The sequence below is a fragment of the Mytilus californianus genome, unplaced genomic scaffold (genome assembly GCF_021869535.1).
Source record: "Mytilus californianus isolate M0D057914Y unplaced genomic scaffold, xbMytCali1.0.p SCAF_12, whole genome shotgun sequence".
NCBI classification, from domain to species: Eukaryota; Metazoa; Mollusca; class Bivalvia; order Mytilida; family Mytilidae; genus Mytilus; species Mytilus californianus.
In genome coordinates this window covers 28,389,028-28,411,738 of record NW_026262604.1, presented here as the reverse complement: position 1 = coordinate 28,411,738, position 22,711 = coordinate 28,389,028, and the positions used below count along the sequence as shown (strand labels likewise).

General features: G+C 30.9%; 1 protein-coding gene across 1 annotated transcript in view; it reads left to right on the top strand.

Moving 5' to 3' along the window:
• Positions 1-3,219: 3,219 nt before the first annotated feature.
• The window catches only part of LOC127721643 (carboxypeptidase inhibitor SmCI-like), a 90,459-nt gene continuing 70,967 nt past the window's right edge, over positions 3,220-22,711 (top strand). Inside the window, exons 1-7 of the mRNA XM_052228417.1 lie at positions 3,220-3,256; positions 5,516-5,558; positions 17,453-17,495; positions 19,973-20,165; positions 20,999-21,163; positions 21,969-22,096; positions 22,560-22,683. Coding sequence (XP_052084377.1) covers positions 17,454-17,495; positions 19,973-20,165; positions 20,999-21,163; positions 21,969-22,096; positions 22,560-22,683 — 652 coding nt within the window. The 5' untranslated portion in view covers positions 3,220-3,256; positions 5,516-5,558; position 17,453. The remainder of the gene's footprint in view (positions 3,257-5,515; positions 5,559-17,452; positions 17,496-19,972; positions 20,166-20,998; positions 21,164-21,968; positions 22,097-22,559; positions 22,684-22,711) is intronic.

Here is a 22,711-nt window from a genome sequence, read left to right as displayed (position 1 = left end):
TTTCAAGATAACTGTTAATGTTCATTGTTGACTTCATGTTATTATTTAAATGATGTCATTGCTGTTTGAATAGTGGAAAATGCTCAAAAGATAATGTGCAGAATAAAATAAGAAATAACAGGTGGAATTATTCATTTATATGATAATTTTTTACCTGTAAATTATAAAGTTCTTTTATTATTGAGATACTTGTTAGGTCATATCTTAACTTATTGCTGAAACACAAAATTGTAGGACCATGCTTGCTTGAATTCATTGAAAAAATGCAACATTTTATGCAGAAGAACAGGTAATCTTTTATTTCAAAACTAAGAAAAAATATATCATTGATCACCTATACCAAACATTTATGTTTCAATTAACATGGAAAAACAGAACTCAATTAAGAAAATAAAATGAAAAACATCATGTACATAAACATGATAAAGACTTCCTGAAACATTTTTCAAAGTAGTGCATTATCCTATTCACTAGGTTTTACTCATAATGATACTAAGCTGAGTATACAGCAGTATCAAGCATGACGATTATTTGATATTTAAGATAAACAATGATTTAGAAGAGGGTTTAATTCATGCTTTGTCATAGATTTGTAGATATATATTATTTTATAAATAAATTGTTGAATTCTTGGAATGCGATCAGAACTTCAGACAAGAATAATTTTATGCAAACATACAAATTTGATGTCGGCTAAAATCATTCTCTAAAATTAAGATATTGATTTTTGGCTGTAACAATTTGACAAATGGCATTACTAAAAATTCAGAAATTAATGTTTCTTTTAATATTCTTGCATATCACTGATTACTGGTAAAAATGGGATTGCTAGTATTTGGTGAAGGAAAATCACTGCTGAAATTTTGGAGATTTTGTAATTGCTAAACTGGCACTGCTGCATTTTACGCATTGAAAAACATTGGGATATTTTTTTAATTTTCATTGTTTGGAGATGTATGATCACAGGCTGAAAACTGGTCCCATGTCAGTTTAATTTTTAGGTTCAATTTAGTGATTATTTACATGTTCTCCTTAGACTTGAAACTCAGTTAGCCATTTTTAGGACTTAACACTTGTAAACATAATTTTTGAGTGAAGTTTAAAGATTATAAGTCCTTTACCAATGAAAAGTTACATATTGACACACTTGATCACACTAGTATTTAACATCATGGCATATAGACTGAGAGTTTTAAAGTTCTGTAATAATAAATATTTGAAACAATACTGGCTTCGCCACTTTCATATATATTTTTCGCCTGTTTGTTTTTTTTTTCAATTTGCAGCGTCGTTGCCTCACGTACATCTGGGATGCAGTATAACACGCATTATTAAGTCCAAGTGTAAATTTATCCCATATCTCTATTTCATACTCCAAACAAATAATTACACTTAATTCTAACAATAATCTTTATTTACATTTATGGATACTGTAAAATTACATTATAAAAAGGCAATAAAACTTTCTTTCTATAACAATAAGAAGATGTGTTATGATTTCCAATGAGACAACTCTCTTACTGCCCCCTTTTTTGTGTATTTTGGATTGCCAATAAGCATATTTGTATCGAAAACATCTGGTCATTATAAACAAAAAAACAATACTCCTTTCTTTGTTCAATATAAAGTTAATCCAGGCGTACTTAGATAAAAGTGGATTAAATAAAAAAAAACTGGCAGATGGCGATCATTGCAATACCTTGCCGTTCTTATCTTTGGATTAATGTCTTATTTTAGATTGATCTTATTAAGACAAAGTTTCATCAATGATTGTATGATGAATGTATGTATGCTATAACTAGAACTATTTGTCAAGAAATCATTTGATAGTTGGAATAAATCAGGTTTTGAATTTCAAAGCGTGTGTTGTATGAAAACACACAACCATCTTAAATAAAGGCTCAAATTCCTAAATAATATTAAAAATCAAAGAAAAAGTATTCGAGTCAATCTCAATTCTTGAACGATTACCACTTCTGACTAATTTTGACGAGAAAAAGATAGATCGTAAACCATATTGATATTACTTTTGCTGTTGGGTCTGTTTTTTAAGATGTCCATTTGGCGTGACTCTGTGCTTATGTATCCCGTCATACTTTGAACGACAAAATTATTTTATTTATTAATATTACTTATACTGTTGAGTCTGTTTTTAGTGATATACATTTGACGTGAATTCTGTACTTATTTATCCCGTCATACTTTGAACCACACAATTATTTTTATTTATCATATTACTTTTATTGTTAAGTCTGTTTTTTGTGATATTCATTTTACGTGACTCTGTGTTTGTGTATTCCTTCATATTTTAAACGACAAAATTATTTTATGTCTACCTGTGCGAATATCAAACGCGCGTATTTACGACCATACTTAAAACCTTTCATCCTTTATGGGTGTATTTTACATAAATCAAATCGTAAAATATAAGCAAAATGAGGATGTTAAATTTGATGTATGCCTTTTTGTGCTTCTTCGTTACATTTCTTTGTTTTTATAGTGATTAAGATGATAACACAATGTTGACTGCTGTGCCCCTATATTTGACATTTTTACCTATTGTGTCTGTTTGTTTTGTTCACGCATCGTTGTCAATATAATGGAGTTTGGTGAGACTGTCATACAAGTGAGAGGTTTAGCTAGCTATAAAACTAGGTTCAATCCACCATTTTCTACTTAAGAAAATGCCTGTACCAAGTCAGTAATATGACAATTGTTATCCATTCGTTTGATGTGTTTGAACTTTTGATTTTGCCCTTTGATTGGGGACTTTCCTTTTTGAATTTTCCTCGGAGTTCAGTATTTTTGTGATTTTACTTTTTGAATGCCGTGACGTTTTCCTTGATAAACTTTCTTCCTTTACATTTATGTGACCTATAAAAAAATCACCAGATGACATCAAACGGAAGTTTACTAGGTAGTTCATACTTTGAATAGATTTTTATGTAACCTCTGGTGTCATAAAAACAATTAATGTATGTTTAAGGAAAAGTATGTTAAAAATTAACAATGCATGAATGTATTAAGAAAACAATGAATGTACGTATAAAGAAGATTATTAACCACACATACCTTTATCAATACAAATTATTCAAAACTTCACATCTTGCTAATGCGGTTACCTATAAATAATCTGTATAATTAACATAATATGTCATTGGATAGTTATATATTATGATGAATAATAGATACATATTGTTTTTATTTATGCAGGATTCTCTCAATACTTCAGCTGATTTCCGTGTTTCTGGCTATCGTAAGTATGTTACAATTTTGATTTTTACTTTCACGACTTTAAATTTACATGTCGGATGTGTGCTGATTGATACGTTAGTCTTAGATACATTATTATTTTATTTGTTGTTATTGCCTTTGAACTAGCTGTCAGTAACTTCGAGAACTCTCAAAAATGAACTTAATGTCTATTTTTTGTAGGGATCTATAAATACCCTGCCACGTCCTGTCTGTGTTTTTGTGATTTGATGAGTTAAGCCCTTAGAAACTGATTTTTTAGTTTGATCATATGTTGTACTGTCGCACTGTTGTCCAAAGTAAGGGGAGGGTTGGGCGCCCGCTAACATGTTTAACCCCGCCAAATTCTGTATGTTTCTGTCCCAAGTGTGGAGCCTGTAATTCAGTGGTTGTCGTTTGTTTCTGTATATCAACTTTGTATTTCGTTCATTTTTTTTCTACATAAATAAGGTCGTTAGTTTTCTCGTTTGAATTGTTTTACATTTGTCATTTCGGGGTCTTTTATAGCTGACTATGCGGTATGGGTTTTGCTCTTTGTTTAAGGCCGTACGGTGACCTATAATTGTTAACTTCTATGTCATTTGATCTCTGGTGGAAAATTGTCTCATTGGCAATTATACCACATCTTCTAATTTGTTTATTTAAACCTCTGGGATTTACTTTTTTTGTGAAGTACATACTAATTCTATTCTGATAAATTGGATAAAGAAAAAAACATATGTTATCATGAATGTCTTGTTCTACTTAAAAAAAGTTAAATTTTGTGCAGCAAAATTGAAATCCTCCAATTAGTCGAAGTTTGGTATTCAACATTTCCTCATTATCAATAATTGATCCAAAAGTGTATGTCAAATTATATAGCAGTATGTCGTATGTCAGGTCGCCTATTCTAGGGTTCGAATTGCATACACGGCTATGCAATATAATTATACGATATGGATTATAAGGTTATCAATAATTGAGGGCTCACTTATATTAAGTTAAATTAAGAATACAATTTCATCAGGTTAATACAAAAAAATAATAATCAATTACCACTATCACTATATATAGCTGTCTCAAATCTTTAATGTGTACTTAATGTTTATTTCTTGTAGGGATCTATAAATACCCTGACACGTCCTATCTGTGTCTTTTTTATCTGATGAGTTAAGCCCTTATAAACTGATTTTTAAAGTTTGTTCAAATGTTGTACTGTTGCATCGCTATCCAAGGTTAGTGGGGGGGGGGGGGGGGGGGCTAACATGTTTAACCCCGCCACATTTTGTATGTTCCTGTCCCAAGACTGGAGCCTGTAAATCAGTGGTTGTCGTTTGTTGCTGTATATTATCTTTGTATTTCATTTATTGCTTTTTTACATAAATAAGGTCGTTAGTTTCTTCGTTTGAATTGTTCGACGTTTTTCATTTCGGGGCCTTTTATAGCTGACTATGCGGTATGTGTTTTGCTCATTGTTGAAGTACGGTGACCTTTAATTGTTTACTTGTATGAACACACACAACCATCTTAAATTGGGCTCAAATTCCTGAATAATATCAAAAATCCAAGAAAAAGTATTCGAGTCAACTTCACTTCTTAAACGATTACTATTTCGGACTTATTTTGACGTGTAAAAGATAAAGAATAGTATGTATAAAAATAACAATGAATGTACGCATAAATATAGATTCTACCACTGCATTGAGTGTGATACGATATTTATCCACTCGAGACAGTTAAATTTTTAAATTTAAAACGCGAGGCTCGCCGAGCGTTTTAAATATTTAAATTTTTAACTTTCAAGAGTGGATAAATATCGTATTACACGAGATTTGGTGGTGGAATCTGTTTCTCTAATGATTTCCAAACAATATGCGGGCAAACTTATTCCTTCTTTTTGAATGATCTGCAACAAGATGTGTTCTTTCTATGTGACCTCATCAGGCATGATCGCCTTTTTTCATGCCGTCACAATAGGAAATTCAGAGGAAAGCAAGAAAATTCGACGTCATAATCGTATTTTAACCAATGAAGAACTGAGATCAAACCAACCACACGTTGATTAAATTTTTTTTATACAATGGGTGCAGAAAGGGATAAATTGACGAAGAATTAGAGAAAGATGATTATTAGCCACACATACCTTTATCAATACAAATTATTCAAAACTGAACATCTTTCTAATGCGGTTACCTATAAATAATCTGTATAATTAACATAATATGTCATTGGATAGTTATATATTATGATGAATAATAGATACATATTGTTTTTATTTATGCAGGATTATCTCAATACGTCAGCTGATTTCCGTGTTTCTGGCTATCGTAAGTGTGTTACAATTTTGATTTTTACTATCACGACTTGAAATTTATATGTCAGATGTGTGCTGATTGATACTTTAGTCTTAGATACATTATTATTTTATTGCTGTCAGTAACTTCGAGTACTATCAAAAATGAACTTAATGTCTATTTTTTGTAGAATAAGGTCGTTAGTTTTCTCGTTTGCATAATTTTACATTTGTCATTTCGGGGCCTTTTATAGCTGACTATACGGTATGGGTTTTGCTCTTTGTTTAAGGACGTACGGTGACCTATAATTGTTAACTTCTATGTCATTTGATCTCTGGTGAAACGTTGTCTCATTGGCATGCAGCAAAATTGAAATCCTCCAATAAGTCGAAGTTTGGTATTCAACATTTCCTCATCATCAATAATTGACCCAAAAGTGTATGTCAAATTATATAGCAGTATATCGTAAGTCAGGTCGCCTGTTCTAGGGCTCGTATTGCATACACGTCACGGCTATGCATTAGAATTATACTATATGGATTATAAGGTTATCAATAATTGAGTACTCACTTATATTAAGTTAAATTAAGAAAACAATTTCATCAGGTTAATAAACAAAAAAATAATAATCAACTACCACTATCACTATATATAGCTGTTTACTTGTCTTTAAATTATAGTTATACCACTTTGTAAGGTAGCTTATTCACAGGTCTTATTCGGTTTATCGATGACTTTGTCCGTTCATCTTTGTGTTTGTATGGTTGCATTAGAAAAAAGGCCCATTGATCGAAAAGGCTACGGGTGCTTTGAGAATAATTTATAAAAATTATGTAGCATATTTTCTCGCTTTTCTATTGCTTACGAAAAAATTATTGAGTATTCAGCTAAGTGATTCCACACGACAAATATATTACTGATAAGTTCAAGAATCAAATTTTGTAATCTATGAATAAAACTGAAAGGCAACAGAGTTAAAAGTTCATAATCATCTCTGAATAGCATTGAAAGGCGACAGAGTCAGATGTGTGTTATCTTCGAAAACAACTTAAAGGCGACAGAAAGAGACCCCTTAGGGTTTACATCACGGTCTTTTAAAATACATATTAGAATTAATGGAACGTGACAAGATCACTGATAACTTGATGTGACGCATATCAATTATAACCTGGGGATAGAATACAAAATATTTTATAATTTCATAATATGACAGAATAAACTGTCTGTTAATTTACATTTAACTCAATTAGTTGATCAGTGGTTACTTTCAAACAGATTTCCATTTTCATGAAGTTTAAAAAGATTTGAAATCACTATTATAGAAAATGTAAATGAATAGCAAGTGCATACTCAGTAAAATTAAGAGTTTTATGTCAATGGCATACCTATCGTTTGTCTTCTATACAAATATGTTTAATTTGTTTTATGCTAATTCATAAGATTCACTGAATCCCGTTTACTTTCTTATCGTGTATAGATAGTGTCGGATGTAAGTAAATAACAGCTGTTATTACAAAATTGGAGATACTGTTTTTGTATTTATATCCACAGTATTGTTCTAATTAAAGTATAGATCAGGACAAACAACAATGAGACAGCAAAATGAATGTAACATCAAAATTTCTGACATCTTTAGATTCATACACATTTAATAGTGACATTTCTGAAACCCTCGCTGCAGATAATGCTTTTAGTTAAGTGTTATTGATAAAATTCATCATATATACCAGGATTGAAATTGTGTACGCCAGACGCGCGTTTTCTCTACAAAAGACTCACCAGTGACGCTCGAATCAAAAATGATAAATAGACCAAATTAGGGGGAAGTATCCTTGGCTTTCCAGACAAACCTGTTGAGTTGGTGGTCTTTCCTTGCCAAGTATTGCCAGGAAATGTGATATGAGAAGTATGCTTTCAAAAGTAGTTCCATTAAGAGATGTGCGCTGTTGACTTGTTGAATGAAAATATTTAGTCCCTCTTCACATTTATTCCGCTTAATTACAACGTCAACATTAAGACAGAAACAAGAAAGAGGCAATGGTAAATATGTGTTATGGAAAATTGCTTGTCTTGTGTATCCATAATATATTGTCATAGGATAGAGCCACCCATGTTTTCATTTTTATTCCATTGTTCAGTAGATAGTACTGTGATCCATATTAATTTATTCCCTCGGTCAACTTTCCTGTTTGCCACCCCTTTCACCAAAATAATAATTCCTTCGCTACTTTTATACTTTTCAATTTGCAGTGTCATTGTCTAATGTACCTCTTGGGTGTACTATTACATTGATTAGTAAGTCTAGGTGTACATTTGTCTCACATTTCTATTTCATTATCAATATTTTAATAGTTACACTAAATTCTAACAATAATCTTTATTTATATTCATGGAAACTGTAAAATTACATTATAATGGCAATAATACTTTCTTACTATAAAAATAAGAAGATGTATGATTTGCAATGAGACAACTCTGCACAAGAGACCAAATGACACAGAAATTAACATAGGTCACCGTACGGTCTCACTGCCCCCTTTTTGTGGATATTGGATTGCCATAAGTATATTTGTATCGAATACATCAGATCACTATAAAAAACAATACTCCTATCTTCCCGATACTGTGTTCAAATTTCAAAATATTTTTGTCAAGTGAAACATTTATAATTATCCACCAATTCAAAACAAATTAAGGGGAAACACTCTTGTTCGATAGATGTCAATTAGGTCGAAATCATACTTTTCTTTTAGTTTTTGGTCCATCACATCATTATTTAATTGCAAAAGATCCTGCCAATTGGTATTTCAGTAATTATAAGCCTTTTTATAGATAATATAATGGGGCATTACTGTTAAACGTCAGCAGTGAACTTGGTCTTTCATCATCAAACCGAATTAGATTGTTTTCAAGTTGACTATTATTATCATTTAGAAACACAAAAACAAACCATGACCATCCGGAATGGTAAATGAAAATAATATCAAACTCGAACTTGATCTGTATTGCATGTCCATGACATGTTATGCTATAACTGAACATATTTGTCAAGTAATAAATTGATAGTTTGGAATAAATCAGGTTTTTAATTTCAAAGCGTGTGTTGTATGAAAACACACAACCATCGTAAATTCTTGCTCAATTTCCTGAATAATATCAACAATCAACAAAAATGTCAATTTTTGAAACGATTAATATTTCGAACTAATTTTGATGAGAACAAGATAGATATTCAAAACCATTTTAATTCCGAGACGTTTTCCTTGAAAATATTTCTTCCTTTACATGTATGCGACCTATAAAAAAATCACCAGATGACATCAAACGGAAATTTACTAAGAAGTGCATACCTTTAATAGATTTGTATGTAACCTCTGGTGTCATAAAAACAATTAATGTATGTTTAAAGAAAAGTATGTATAAAAATAACAATGCATGAATGTATTAAGAAAACAATGAATGTACGTATAAAGAAGATTATTAACCACACATGCCTTTATCAATACAAATCATTCAAAACTGCGCATCTTTATAATAATGTTACCTATAAATAATCAGTATAATTAGCATAATATGTCATTGGATAGTGTATATATTATGATTAATAATGGCAACATATTGTTTTTTTATGCTGGATTCTATCAATACTTCAGCTGATTTCCGTGTTTCTGGCTATCGTAAGTGCGTTACAATTTTGATTTTCACTATCACAACTTTAAATGTATATGTCAGATGTGTGCTGATTGATAGGTCTTAGATACATTATTATTTTATTAGTTGTCATTGGCTTTGAACTAGCTGTCAGTAACTTCAAATACTCTCAAATATGTACTTAATGTTTATTTCTTGTCGGCATCTATAAATACCCTGCCACGTCCTGTCTGTGTTTTTGTGATCTGATGAGTTAAGCCCTTATCAACTGATATTTAAAGTTTGTTCATATGTTGTACTGTTGCACCGCTGTCCCAGGTTAGGGGGGGGGGGGGGGCGCTTACATGTTTTACCCCGCCGCATTCTGTATGTTTCTGTCCCAAGACTGGATCCTGTAATTCAGTGGTTGTCGTTTGTTGCTGTATATTATCTTTGTATTTCGTTCATATTGTTTTTTTTCACATAATTGAGGTCGTTAGTTTTCTCGTTTTTATTGTTCTACGTTTTTCATTTCGGGGCCTTTTATAGCTGACTATGCAGTATGTGTTTTGCTCATTGTTGAAGTACGGTGACCTATAATTGTTTACTTCTGTGTCATTTGATCTCTGGTGGAGAGTTGTCTCATTGGCAATTATATCACATTTTCTTTTTTTTTTATTTATACCTCTGGGATTTACTTTTTTGTGAAGTAAATATTAATACTATTCTAATAAATTAGATAGAGAAAAAAAAACATATGTTATTGTGAATGTCTTGTTCTATTTAAAAAAGTAAAATTTTGTGCAGCAAACTCCTTTTGAAATACTCCAACTAGTCGAAGTTTGGTATTAATCATTTCCTCACTATCAATAATTGACCAAAAAGTGTATGTCAATATATTGTATATAGCAGTATATCGTAAGTCAGGTAGCCTGTTCTAGAGCTCGAAATGCATACACGGCTATGCAATACAATTATACTATATGGATTATAAGGTTATCAATAATTGAGTACTCACTAATATTAAGTTAAATTAAGAAAGTAATTTCATCAAGTTAATAAAAAAAAAATAAACAATTACCACTTTCACTATATATAACTGTTTACTTTTCTTTAAATTATAGTTATACCACTCTGTAAGGTAGCTTATTCACATGTCTTATTCGGTTTATCGATGATATTGTCCGTTCATCCTTTTTCGTTTGTATGGTTGCATAAGTAAAAAAGTCCTTTGATCGAAAAGGCAACGGGTGCTTTGAGAATAATTTATAAAAATTATGTGGCAGATTTTCTTGCATTCACATTGTTTACGAAAAGATATTGAGTATGTAGCTAGGTGATTTTGCAAATCAAATATATCATTGATAAGTTCAAGAATCAAATTTTGTAATCTATGAATAAAAGTGAAAGGCGACAAGTTTAAAAGTGCATAATCATCTCTGAATAGCATTGAAAGGCGACAGAGTCAGATGTGTGTTATCTTCGAAAACAATTAAAAGACGACAGAAGGAGACACCTTCAAGTTTACATCACAGTCTTTTAAAATACTTATCATACGAATTAATTGAACGTGCCAAGATCACTGATAAACTTGATGTGACGCATATAAATTATAACCTGGGGATAGAATATAAAATTCTTTATAATTTCATAATATGACAGAATAAACTGTCTGTTAACTTACATTTAACTCAATTAGTTGATCAGTGGTTAGTATCAAACAGATTTCCATTTCCCTGAAGTTTAAAGCGATTTAAAAACCAGTATTAAAAGAGAACATACATTAATAGCAAGTGCCTACTCAATTAAGTTATGATGTTTACGTCAATGACATACCTATCGTTTGTCTTCTATACAAATATGTTTTATTCGTTTAATGCTAATTCATAAGATTCACTGAATCCGTTTACTTTCTTATCGTGTATAGACAGCAAAATGAATGTAACATCAAAATTTCTGAAATCTTGAGATTCATACACATTTAATCATGATATTTCTGAAACCCTGGCTGCAGATAATGCTTTTAGTCGAGTGTTATGGATAAAATAAACCCATCTTATATACCGGTATTGAAATTGTGTACGCCAGACGCTCTTATTTTCTATAAAAGACTCACCAGTGACGCTCGATTCAAAATAGACCAAATAATGGGGAACAAGATATCGTTGAATATCCTTGGCTTGCTAGACAAACCTGTTGAGTTGGACGTCTTTCCTTGCCAAGTATTGCCAAGAAATGTGATAGAAGTATGCTTTTAACAGTAGTTCTATATAGGGATGTGTATTGTTGACTTGTTGAATGAAAAGATTTAGTCCCTCTTTGCATCTATTCCGCTTAATAACAACGTCAACATTAAGACAGAAAAAATAAGAAAGAAGCAGTGATAAATATGAGTTATGAAAAGTTTCTTTTCTTATCCATTCATAAAATATTGTCATATGATAGAGCCATCCATGTTTTTATTGTTATTCAGTTGTTCAGGAGACAGTACTATGATGCATACTAATTTATTCCCTGGGTCAACTTTCCTTTTCGCCACACCTTTCCCCAAAATAATATTTCTTTACCTACTTTAATATTTTTCGCCGTTTTGTATTTTTCAATTTGCAGTGTCATTGTCTCACGTACCTCTCTGGTGTACTATATCATAAATAAGTAAGTCTAGTTGTACATTTATCCCACATCTCTATTTCATAACCAATATTTTAATAGTTACACTAATTTCTAACAATAGTCTTTATTTATATTTATCGGATAAAACACAATAAAGGGAACAGTAAGGTTGCGTTTGAGGTCAAAAATAAAGGTCAACACAATAGAAAAAAAATTGTGATCTTGAATAAGTATTGCTTGAAATTTGTAAAACTCATTTTATTAGTGGAAAAAACAATGAGAAGTGTTTTATTTTCTATTTGGTATGGGTTAAGGTAAGTGTTGGTTACAGACACTACTTGTAAAATTAACCTCTTAAAATTTATGTCTTTAATGAACTATCCCAAGTCTTCTTCCATAATTATAATCCAAATGCAATTTATTAACAAAACACAAACCAAAATAAATCACAGGAATAAAGTTTAACTTCAGCATTCTACAAAATTATACCCCCTTTCTCAATAAGTAAACAAGGATTATTGTAAAACAGCACCTCTCTTAAAATGAAAGATTATATACATGTAGACCATCAAAATCATTAAGAGTTGACCTTCTATTCATGGGAATATAAATTACAGCAGAAAATGTATTCCTTACATAAATGGTATCTAAAATAAACTCAGTAGTCAATTGAGTTACGGACACTACATTGATCTTATGTTCATAATTTACTCAATATGAATAATTTTTCATGTGTAACATATAAAGTGTGTGTATTTTCTTTTTATTGTTTACATTTTTTAACAACAGAATGACCCATGATTGTAAATAAATATATGTAATAAAAGTTATTAACAAGTAAACATACATGACATGTTGACATTAATGGGACCAAGTTTATCATTTCAAATCTGATGTAAAACCTAAGACATATCTACACAAAGTAGGTGCTATGCACTTAAAGGAATGATAAACAAATATATTTCTAAAAGGAAAATCCTCTGAATTACATTTGTTAATCAGAAAAAAAGAAATGATGATGGTTACGGACACTACACACTGGCTACTTTTTCCAACACTTTTCTAAAAGTAACATACTTTTTTTGTGGATTAAAGGGTAGTCATTTCTACAGAACTTCATGAAATAAATGTTTTTTCTATCATTAGACAATACCAGAATTGTAAATAAAACAAAAATAAAGCATACTTTACCTTCAAATATACTTGAGTTCTTTAAATTAACTTTTTAGTGTATTTTATAGAATGTCATATAATAATGTCAAGTACAGATCTTTGACAAATCTACATGCTAGTATACATGGTATAAATCAATTGGAGGAAGAAAAAAAACAAGAGATTTTGAAAAATGAAAAAGATATTAAATTTTTTGACTCAGAAATAAAAAAATCCCTGGGTTACAGACACTACAAAAATAATCTGAAGATATATAAACCTTAAAATAAATCATTAAGATGAAATTCCTTAACCTTACATTACAAAAGAACTCATTTTTTGAGTTTATGACAAAATGATACCAAAAGGGGGGTTTTGCAATAAGATTTTCTGGTTTCAAATTAGTATGTCAAGGATTACTATCAGCTCAAATAATTTTACAGTTATCTGTTTTCATTTTTTTTTTTTTAATTTTCAATCAAAAGACAATGATGGTGCAGCAAAGAAGACATCATAGAACCTAGAAATTAAGTATATTTTGATGAAATAAAAATATTGATAATATCATGGTTACGGACATCATTTTTGTAGTGTCCGTTACCATATTTTCATTTATTCTGACTAAATTCTAATAAGAATGTGCTAAATTTTGTTATTGTTAAGTGTCAAATCTATAAAGAAAAGTAGCTTATTGTTTACAGTAGCTATTCTTTCTAGGAGAATAATAAGCTGCTTACGGACACTACACTTTTTTGAAAAATATTTTTTACTACTTTGAAAATTTCTAAAATATTCTGTATGTATCATATCATTTATATAACTGTATTTTATTTGACCATTTTTGGACCACTTATCTCACTGGTGTTCAAAAACTATTCAAGATAAAATCGTAAAATTTTGAATTAAATTAAAACATTCATTGTCAAATACTGAAAACAGAAAACTGGCATCCAAATGTATTAAAGTTAGCTGTAGAGCTTACATAACAAAGACTAATTGTAAATGTCCCCGTTAGTGTGTTTCACCCGTTATGGATACTGTAGTATAATATTGAAATGGCAATAATACTTTCTAATAAAAATAAGATGTTGTATGATTGCCAATGAGACAACTATCCACAAGATACCAAATGACACAGCAATTAACAATTATAGGTCACCGTACGGCCTGCACTGCCCCTTTTTGTAGATATTGGATTGCCAATAAGTATATTTGTATCGAAAACATCAGATCTCTATAAAAAAGAAATACTCCTATCTTTGTACATTATAAAGTTACCCAAGGCGTACTTAGCTAAAATTGGATTAATTAAAAAAAATGGCGATCACTGCAAATGTTTACCTTGACGTTCGGATCTGTGGATAATTTTCTTCTTTTAGGCTGACCTTTTAAGACAAACTTTCATCAATGATGGAAAAGTTGATTGTAAAATTATAAACGAGAACTATAAAAGATACCCTCACCGCAGCATAATATCCACTGTCAAAATTAATTATGGCCAGTTTATCATGGTCCCCGATACTGTGTTCAAATTTCAAAATATTTTTGTCAAGTGAAACCTTTATAATTATCTACCAATTCAAAACAAATTAAAGGGCAACACTCTTGTTCGGTACATGTCAAATTGGTCGAAATCATACTTTTCTTACAGTTTTTGATCCGTCCCATTATCATTTAATTGTAAAAGATCCTGACAAGTGGTATTTTAGTAATCATTAACCTTTTTATAGATAATATAATGGGGCATTACTCTTAAACGTTAGCAATGAACTTGTCATTTCATCCTGAAACCTAATTAGATTTTGTCAAGTGGTACTATTATCATCATCTAGAAACACAAAAAACAAACCATGACCATCCCGAATGGTAAATGAAAAAAAATATGTCCAACTGGAACTTGATCTGTATTGTATGTTCATGACATTGTATTCTAAAACTAAACTTATTTGTCAAGAAATCATTGATAGTTTGAAATAAATCAGGTTTTGAATTTCAAAAAATGCATTAGATATATGACATTTTGACAAACACTTATATTGATTATTGAGAAGATTGATTTATTTTTTTAACTTAAAGCATGTGATTAAAACGTTCAACTCTTTTTAAAGAGTTATTTCCCTTTGTGTTAATCTATGTCTTTGTCCGTTCATCTTCTTTTTCGTATGGTTTCATAAGAGAAAAGTCCGTTAATCGGGAAGACGAATGGTGCTTAGAGATCAATTTATAAAAGTTAAGTAGAATATTTTTGCATTAACATTTGATTAAAACAGTATTGAGTATCTACGTTTTTCACCAAGACAAAGAGATCATCGATAAGTTCATGAATCAAATTTTGTAAGCAATGAATAAAACTGATATGCAACAGAGTCAAAGGTGTGTAAGCATCTCTGAATACCATTGAAAGGCGGCAGAATGAGATGTGTGTTATATTTGAAAATAACTAAAAGGCGACAGAAAGAGATTCCTTTAAATTTTCATCATTGTCTTTAAGAAACTTACCATGAGAACGGAACGTGACAAGTGCATTCAATTTGATAAACTTAATGTGATGCATATTAATTATATCTTGGGGATAGGATGCAAATAATATTACAGAATACACTGTACGTTAATTAACAATTGACTCAATCAGATTATAAGTGGTTACCATCCAACTTTCGTATATTAAAATGCAGGTTTCCATTTTCCTGGTGATGAAAGGGAGTTAACAAACCAATATTAAAAGAAAACATAAATGAGCAGCATATTGAATAGCAAGTGAATATTCAGTAAAGTAATAAATGGTACGTCAATGGCATACCTATCGTTTATATATTATTAAATATGTTTGATTCGTTTTATGCTAATTCATAAGATTCACTGAATCTCGTATGTATGTTTTCAAAGGTATTTTTTTTTAGTTTTGCGCATTGTTCACTTATTGAATAAAACATTTAGTTTCTGTTCGGATGTATCCTGCTTAATGTGAACTTCAACATTAAAACAAAAACAAGAAAGAGGCGGTGGTAAATATTAGCTATGAAAAGTTGTTTTTCTTATGCATCCATAATATATTGTCACAGGAAAGTTCCGTTCATGTCTTTATTGTTATTCCGTTGTCTAGGATATAGTGTTATGATCCAGGGTTTCGCCTAGTACAACTTTCTTTTTCGCCATCCTTTTCGCCATTACAATACTTGTTTCACAACTTTTATATTTTTCGCCTTTTTGTTTGTTTTTGGTTATTTTTCAATTTGCGGTGTCGTTGTCTCACGAACATCTCGGATGTAACGTTTATTAACTATTGTGTCCTAGTGTACTTTTTATCCCACATTTCTATTTCATAATCAACATTGAAATAATTGCTCTAAATTCGAACAATAAGCTTTATTTGCATTTATGGATACTGTAAAACTACATTATAAAGACAATAACACTTTCGTACGGCCTCCTTATTTGTCAATTTTGGATGGCCAATAATAATATTTGTATCGAAAACATCAGATCATTATAAAAAAAATAGCAATGTAAAGTTACCCTAGGTGTACTTAGATAAAAGTGTATTGAATAAAAATAGTACTGGCCGATGACAATCACTGCAACTATTTTGACGTTGAAATCTGTGGTAAAGTGACCTTTATTTGGATTTATCTTTTAAGAAAAACTTTTAATCGCATCAATATTGAATTGTAAAAGATCCTGCCAGGTGGTATTTCAGTGATCATGAACCTTTCTATGGATAATATAATGGGGAGTTACTCTTAAACAGTAGCACTGAACATGGCCTTTCGTCATCAAACCCAATCAGATTTTGTCAAGTAGTACTATTATTATCATCTAGAAACTCAAAATTAAACCATGATCACCACGAACGGTAAAAGAATAATGTCAAATTCAAACGTGACCTATATTTTTTGTCCATAACATTGTGTTTTTTATAACTAAAAAACATTTATAAAGAAATCATTTGATAGTTTGGAATAAATCAGGTCCTGAAATTTAAAAGTGTTTAGTCTATGAAAACACGCAACCGTCGTAAAAATTGTGCCTCAAATCCCTGTCTTATATCAAAAACAATTCAAAAAAAAAATTATTTTGTCAACGTTAAACGCCTTATCGATTCTCATTTCGGACTGACTAATTTTTACGAGAAAAAGATGTCATCATAATTCCTAGATGTTTGCCTTCTAAATCGTTCTTCCTTTACATTGATGTGACAAATAAAAAAAAACACCGGTGATTTACTAAGTAGTCTATATCTGGATTATATATTTCTAATAAAAAAAAAACAATTGTAGTATGTAACTGCTGGTGTCATAATAAACAATGTATATTTATATAAAGAAAAAACTATGAATGAATGTTTAAAGAAAAACAATGAATGCACGTATACAGAAGATAATCAACGACATATATCAATACAAATTATTCAAAACTGCATATGTTGCTAATGAGCTAACCTGTAAATAATCAGTATAATTAACATATTATGTCATTTGATGGTGTATATATTATGATTACTAATGGATGGATATTGTTTTTTATCTATGCAGGATGCAATCAAGACTTCAACTGATTTCTATTTTCCTCGCTATGGTAAGTTTTTTTGAAATTTGATTTTCACATTCACAACATTGAATTGAGATTATATGGGATGTACTTCTTTGACGATAATGTAATGTTTACTTAAGTTGGATATATTAAAGATAAACCTATAGGGAAATAAAAGAAATATAGACAAGAGAATAAACATGTAACTGGAAGTAATAGTTTATAAGATTTTTATACATTTTTTTAAACAAAAAATTATCAGGAAATAGCAGAAATCAAGACAAATGTTAATTTCAAAACTGACATTAAAAATGTATTCCTTCAGATTGAATTTTGTGAGGATAAGTATTCAAGTTAAATCACCTGCATGATAAATTTATTCTGACTTGAATGTGAATACTTTTTTTTGTCACTTTATACAAATAATTTAGAATACATGATTAAGGTTTGCATCATCAAAAGTAATGGACTTGAATCGTTAACTTATCTGTGAAGTAGTGGACACAGGTTACGTTATAGTATCTACCAGGAATAGAATTTGTTAAATTTGTTGAGATCATTCCAATTTGCGATCAAAAAATTGACACAGAGAAATCTAAAAGCACATGTTACAAATATATCGATAACGGTGAGCTATAAATGCTTATAACCACGTTATTCGTGTGGATAGTCTCACTGTCAATCCTCTCCTTATTTTTATAAAGAATAATTGAGGTAAGAATTTTAAATTAAGGAATACAAATAAAACACAATACAATCGAATGATGCGATATGATAGCCATTGAATGAACTATGAGTCCAATTGCAACAAATTCAAAGAACTATAGGTCTTCAACAATGAGCAAACACAAACCGTATAGTTAGGTATGAAAGGCCCTATCATGATAAAATGAAAAACAGTTCATCCGACTAAATCATCAGCTTAATTATTGACAAATCAATAAACTAAAACAAAATATGATACTTAATTACAAAGTCATAACAGGCGCATATTATTTTAGCAGGGTTAAAATTGAGAATGGAAATAGGGAATGTGTCAAAGAGACAACAACCCGACATAAGAGCAGAAAACAGCCGAAGTCCACCAATGGGTCTTCAACACAGCGAGAAAATCTCGCACCCGGAGGCGTGCTTCAGCTGGCTCCTAAACAAAAATGTTAACTAGTTCAATGAAAATGGACGCCACACCAAACTTTAAAACATATAAAGAAAATAAAATTTACAAACATACAAGACTAACAAAGGCCAGAGGCTCCTGACTTGGGTCAGGCGAAAAAATGCGGCAAGGTTAAACATGTTTTGTGAGATCTCAACCCTCCCCCTGTACCTCTAGCAAATGTAGAATAAACAAACACACAGTAAAACTCAGTTTAAAAGAAGTCCGAGTCCGATGTCAGACTAGGTAATAAAAAAAAACTAAGCAAAATGATAATGATACAATCAACAAAGGATACAAGCAGTTACTGACATGCCAACTCCAGACCTCAATTAAACTGATTGAAAGATTATGTCTTCATCATATGAAAATCAAGCAATATCCCTCCAGGTAGGGTTTTAGTATCATACCATCATAACATATATGAGAAGAACATAACCCGTATCATGCCAACAACTGGTTTTAGAATAAATATGTTAATTTCCGATGCAAAGACCCTATGAGTGAATCAATATTAATAACGAAATATGCCATCTTTAATGAACTGACAACAATATCGTAACTATAACTTCTGAATAAGCCTGTTTAAAGTTGTTTGTTGGTGACCCTCTACTAAAATTGAACAGTGGTTTAATTGTACAACACATAGACAAAATGACAAAGTCCGTTTGAAACGGCTTGACTCAACAATTCGGACAAAACAAACTTATATAAAGACAGAAAAAGACACAAAGTACTGAAAGCTAGATAAAAGCCAGTAACAACCAATAAATGATAAAAAAATCAGCTTCTTTCAGACTATAGTATAAATCAATTACATCCAACAGATTCAGTGTAAAGACGTCATCAATATTCTAAGAAATGAACGACCTTGCGGAATGCTACTTTATATTATTGATCGCAACAAATACAACATACCAAGTAGTTACACTGGTAAACTAATTTTGAACTGTAAGTGATTTTTATCCAAACACCTCTTAAAAGACATCAATATAATTATTAAGTCATGTTCAGTCTTTCAGTTAGTTTTCAAATTTATTCACTGTGGTAAATTTAGAACTGTTCAGCTGAATATTTACTGAACATATCTGAACAATAAATCAAACTCTTAACAAGACTAAACGTTTCTAGTTTAAGACTTATGAGACGATGTTTAAATGAAAATGACCGTTTGAGACTAACATTCATTTACTAGTGATACATACAATAACGTGAAGTTTAAGTGAGAAAACGTTCGGAATAAGGAATAAGGAATTCTTCAAACTCCAAAATAGAAATTGACAAACACATGATCATTATTAGTTACGATACGGCTATGAACCATTTATATGTAATGCAATTTGACATGATACTTATATTATTGCAGAAAATTGGTGTTATATCGAGTATTAATATCTGCGACCTACCAAAAGTTGTTGGTTCATGTCATGCACGGATAAAAAGATATCATTATGACGTACAAACTGATCAGTGTAAAAGGTTCAAATATAGTGGCTGTGAGGGCAACAATAATAATTTCAAAACGAGACGAGGTTGTGCTACTGCGTGTCATAAACGAGGTAATTTGTATGTTATTGTTTAGATAACGATAAAGTTGTGTCTGTGTGTAAATATGCAGTAAACATCTAATAAGGCATATCATATTTATGTGCACATAAACCTCGCCACATTCTGTATGTACCTGTTCCAAGTCAGAAGCCTGTATTTTAGTAGTTGTCGTCATTTGTTGCTGTATATCATAGCTGTTTTTTCGTTTATTATGCTGCACATAAATTAGGCCATACGTTTTCTTGTTTGAATTGTTTTACAATTGTCATTTCGGGGCCTTTTATAGCTTACTATGCGGTATGGGTCTAACTAATTGTTGAAGACCTATAGTTGATTAGCTATACGTCATTTTGTCTCTTGTTGAGAGTTGGCAATCATACCACATCTTCTTGTTATATATAATAAATTGAATCTATAATATTATTTTCCCCAAAACACATTTCGCTGGTAGATACGTTTTACATTATTCCATGCTTACATGTATATGATATGATGTTCCGTAGCTTATACCGACGATGAAATCTTGTGAATATTGTATGTTGTTGACAGAAACGAATACCGATAGAAAGATATTGTATATGACAGAAGACGATGGTTATAGTATGCTTCGTTGTATGCATTTAATAGTTGCACAGTCATGCTGATATCGAAGATGACGAAACTTGCTATATATTTTTTGCAGTAAGCACATGCCTATGGTAATATTTTTGCATGCACATTTGTATACACATGATAATGGTAAGATGCTTTGAATGCCAAAGGCAGGAGTTTGTAAAATTATACGATATCTAATTGATTTGACATGTTTAGCCGTATTGAATTTAATCTATGTCTGATATTTTAGTGTGTACATTACCAAAGTTGATTGGAGAAGGTCAGTCATCTGTCCCTAGATGGTTTTACAATCCCACATCAATGTTGTGTGAAAAGTTTATGTATGGTGGAATACACGGCAACGAGAACAAGTTTAGAACAAAAAGACGATGTGAGCGACTTTGTAATGGCGTTAGTGAGTACAATTTGATTAGTTTTTTAATCTATTTGTTATAAATATGGATTTAACAAAAATGAGAGTTAACGAAACAGCAACCCTAGAAAACAAGAAAATAAAAAAATAACATTTGAATAGTAACATCTGGTCTTAAAAGCAACTAGATTAAATAGTTATACAAAATAAAGCAAGCACGTGGACACTAATCTATTGAGGTATCAACAATCTTAATATTTTAAAGAAAGTTAGCATTTTAAAAAGCTGTTGATGTGAGTTGCTTATGTATCTTAATACTTGCTGAGATTTTTTTCCAAATTTGAAGTTTTTTTTTCTTGATTAGGTAGATGGATTTATACTGTATGCATGTACATAAAGGAGATGTCGACGAGAACACAAACCAACTACACCAACTACAAAATTACCAAACGACACATATAAATACTGCCGTAATTACATTTTGCATAGTACATGTACATCCTCAAAATAAAGTTGATTATTTAGAGTAGGCCAACATATCTTCTTTCGTGACAAGGTGTGATATTATCTCGTGTCCAAGGATCAAAAGATAACATGATTTTTTAGGGAAAACATATTAATTTATTAAAGTATTCAGAGAAAGTTGAACGTGTACTCGCTCAACAATAATTTAACTTGACATTTTAGTTGAGTACAAAGCAACACAAAGGTATGCATTTTGAGAATAATTGTTCTTGTGAGTAAAATATGTATGATAGTTTATTTCCGGATGTTTGATCGCTACTGTTTGTACATGTTGATTGAGACTTACACATATATCAAAATCTGTTATTCTCAATATTTGTAGAGGACAATCCATGTAAACCACATCCAGGATGTCCTCGGTCCCCACCAGGTATTTGTCGGAGCTCTATATATGACATCATCAATGGAGTGAAATGTTTCGCTGGATGCACATATCCAAGGTGTAAAAAGGTCAGTAGATTTTGTATATTATACATGTTACTGAAATTTATTGCACTTTGATGCAGAACATAGTATGTTGGACACCATTGCAGTATATGATACAGGAATGCACAATTGTTTACTACATAATTTGATACGTGTACAGATAATTTTAAACCAAGACAAGACAGAGAAACAAACAACAGTACACAAAACAACATAGAAAACCAAAGATTGAGCAACACGAAACCCACCAAAAACTTGGGGTGATCTCAGGTGTTCCGGAAGGTTAAGCAAATTCTGCTCCACATGCTATATATATATATATAGTAAAGGTAGGGTAAAAGCGAGAGTTCTTAGTTACATTTTGCATAAGCCTACGTTGATATATCTTTTAACATACTATATTCCAGTTTGTTTACTGACATTGGTGCAAATTGGATTTTTTAGGAGTGTTTTTCTTATTTTATTATAAACTGAGGGTGTTTTTTAGGGTTCATGTCCTACTATCCCTCCAGTCCTTCCATGTAATTCAAGATGCAACCTAGGAAACGACACCCAATGTCCGGGTGATCAACTTTGTTGCCAACAACGATGTTGCCGGGATCCAATTTTAGGTAAGTAAAAATGTTTCATATTTGTGAT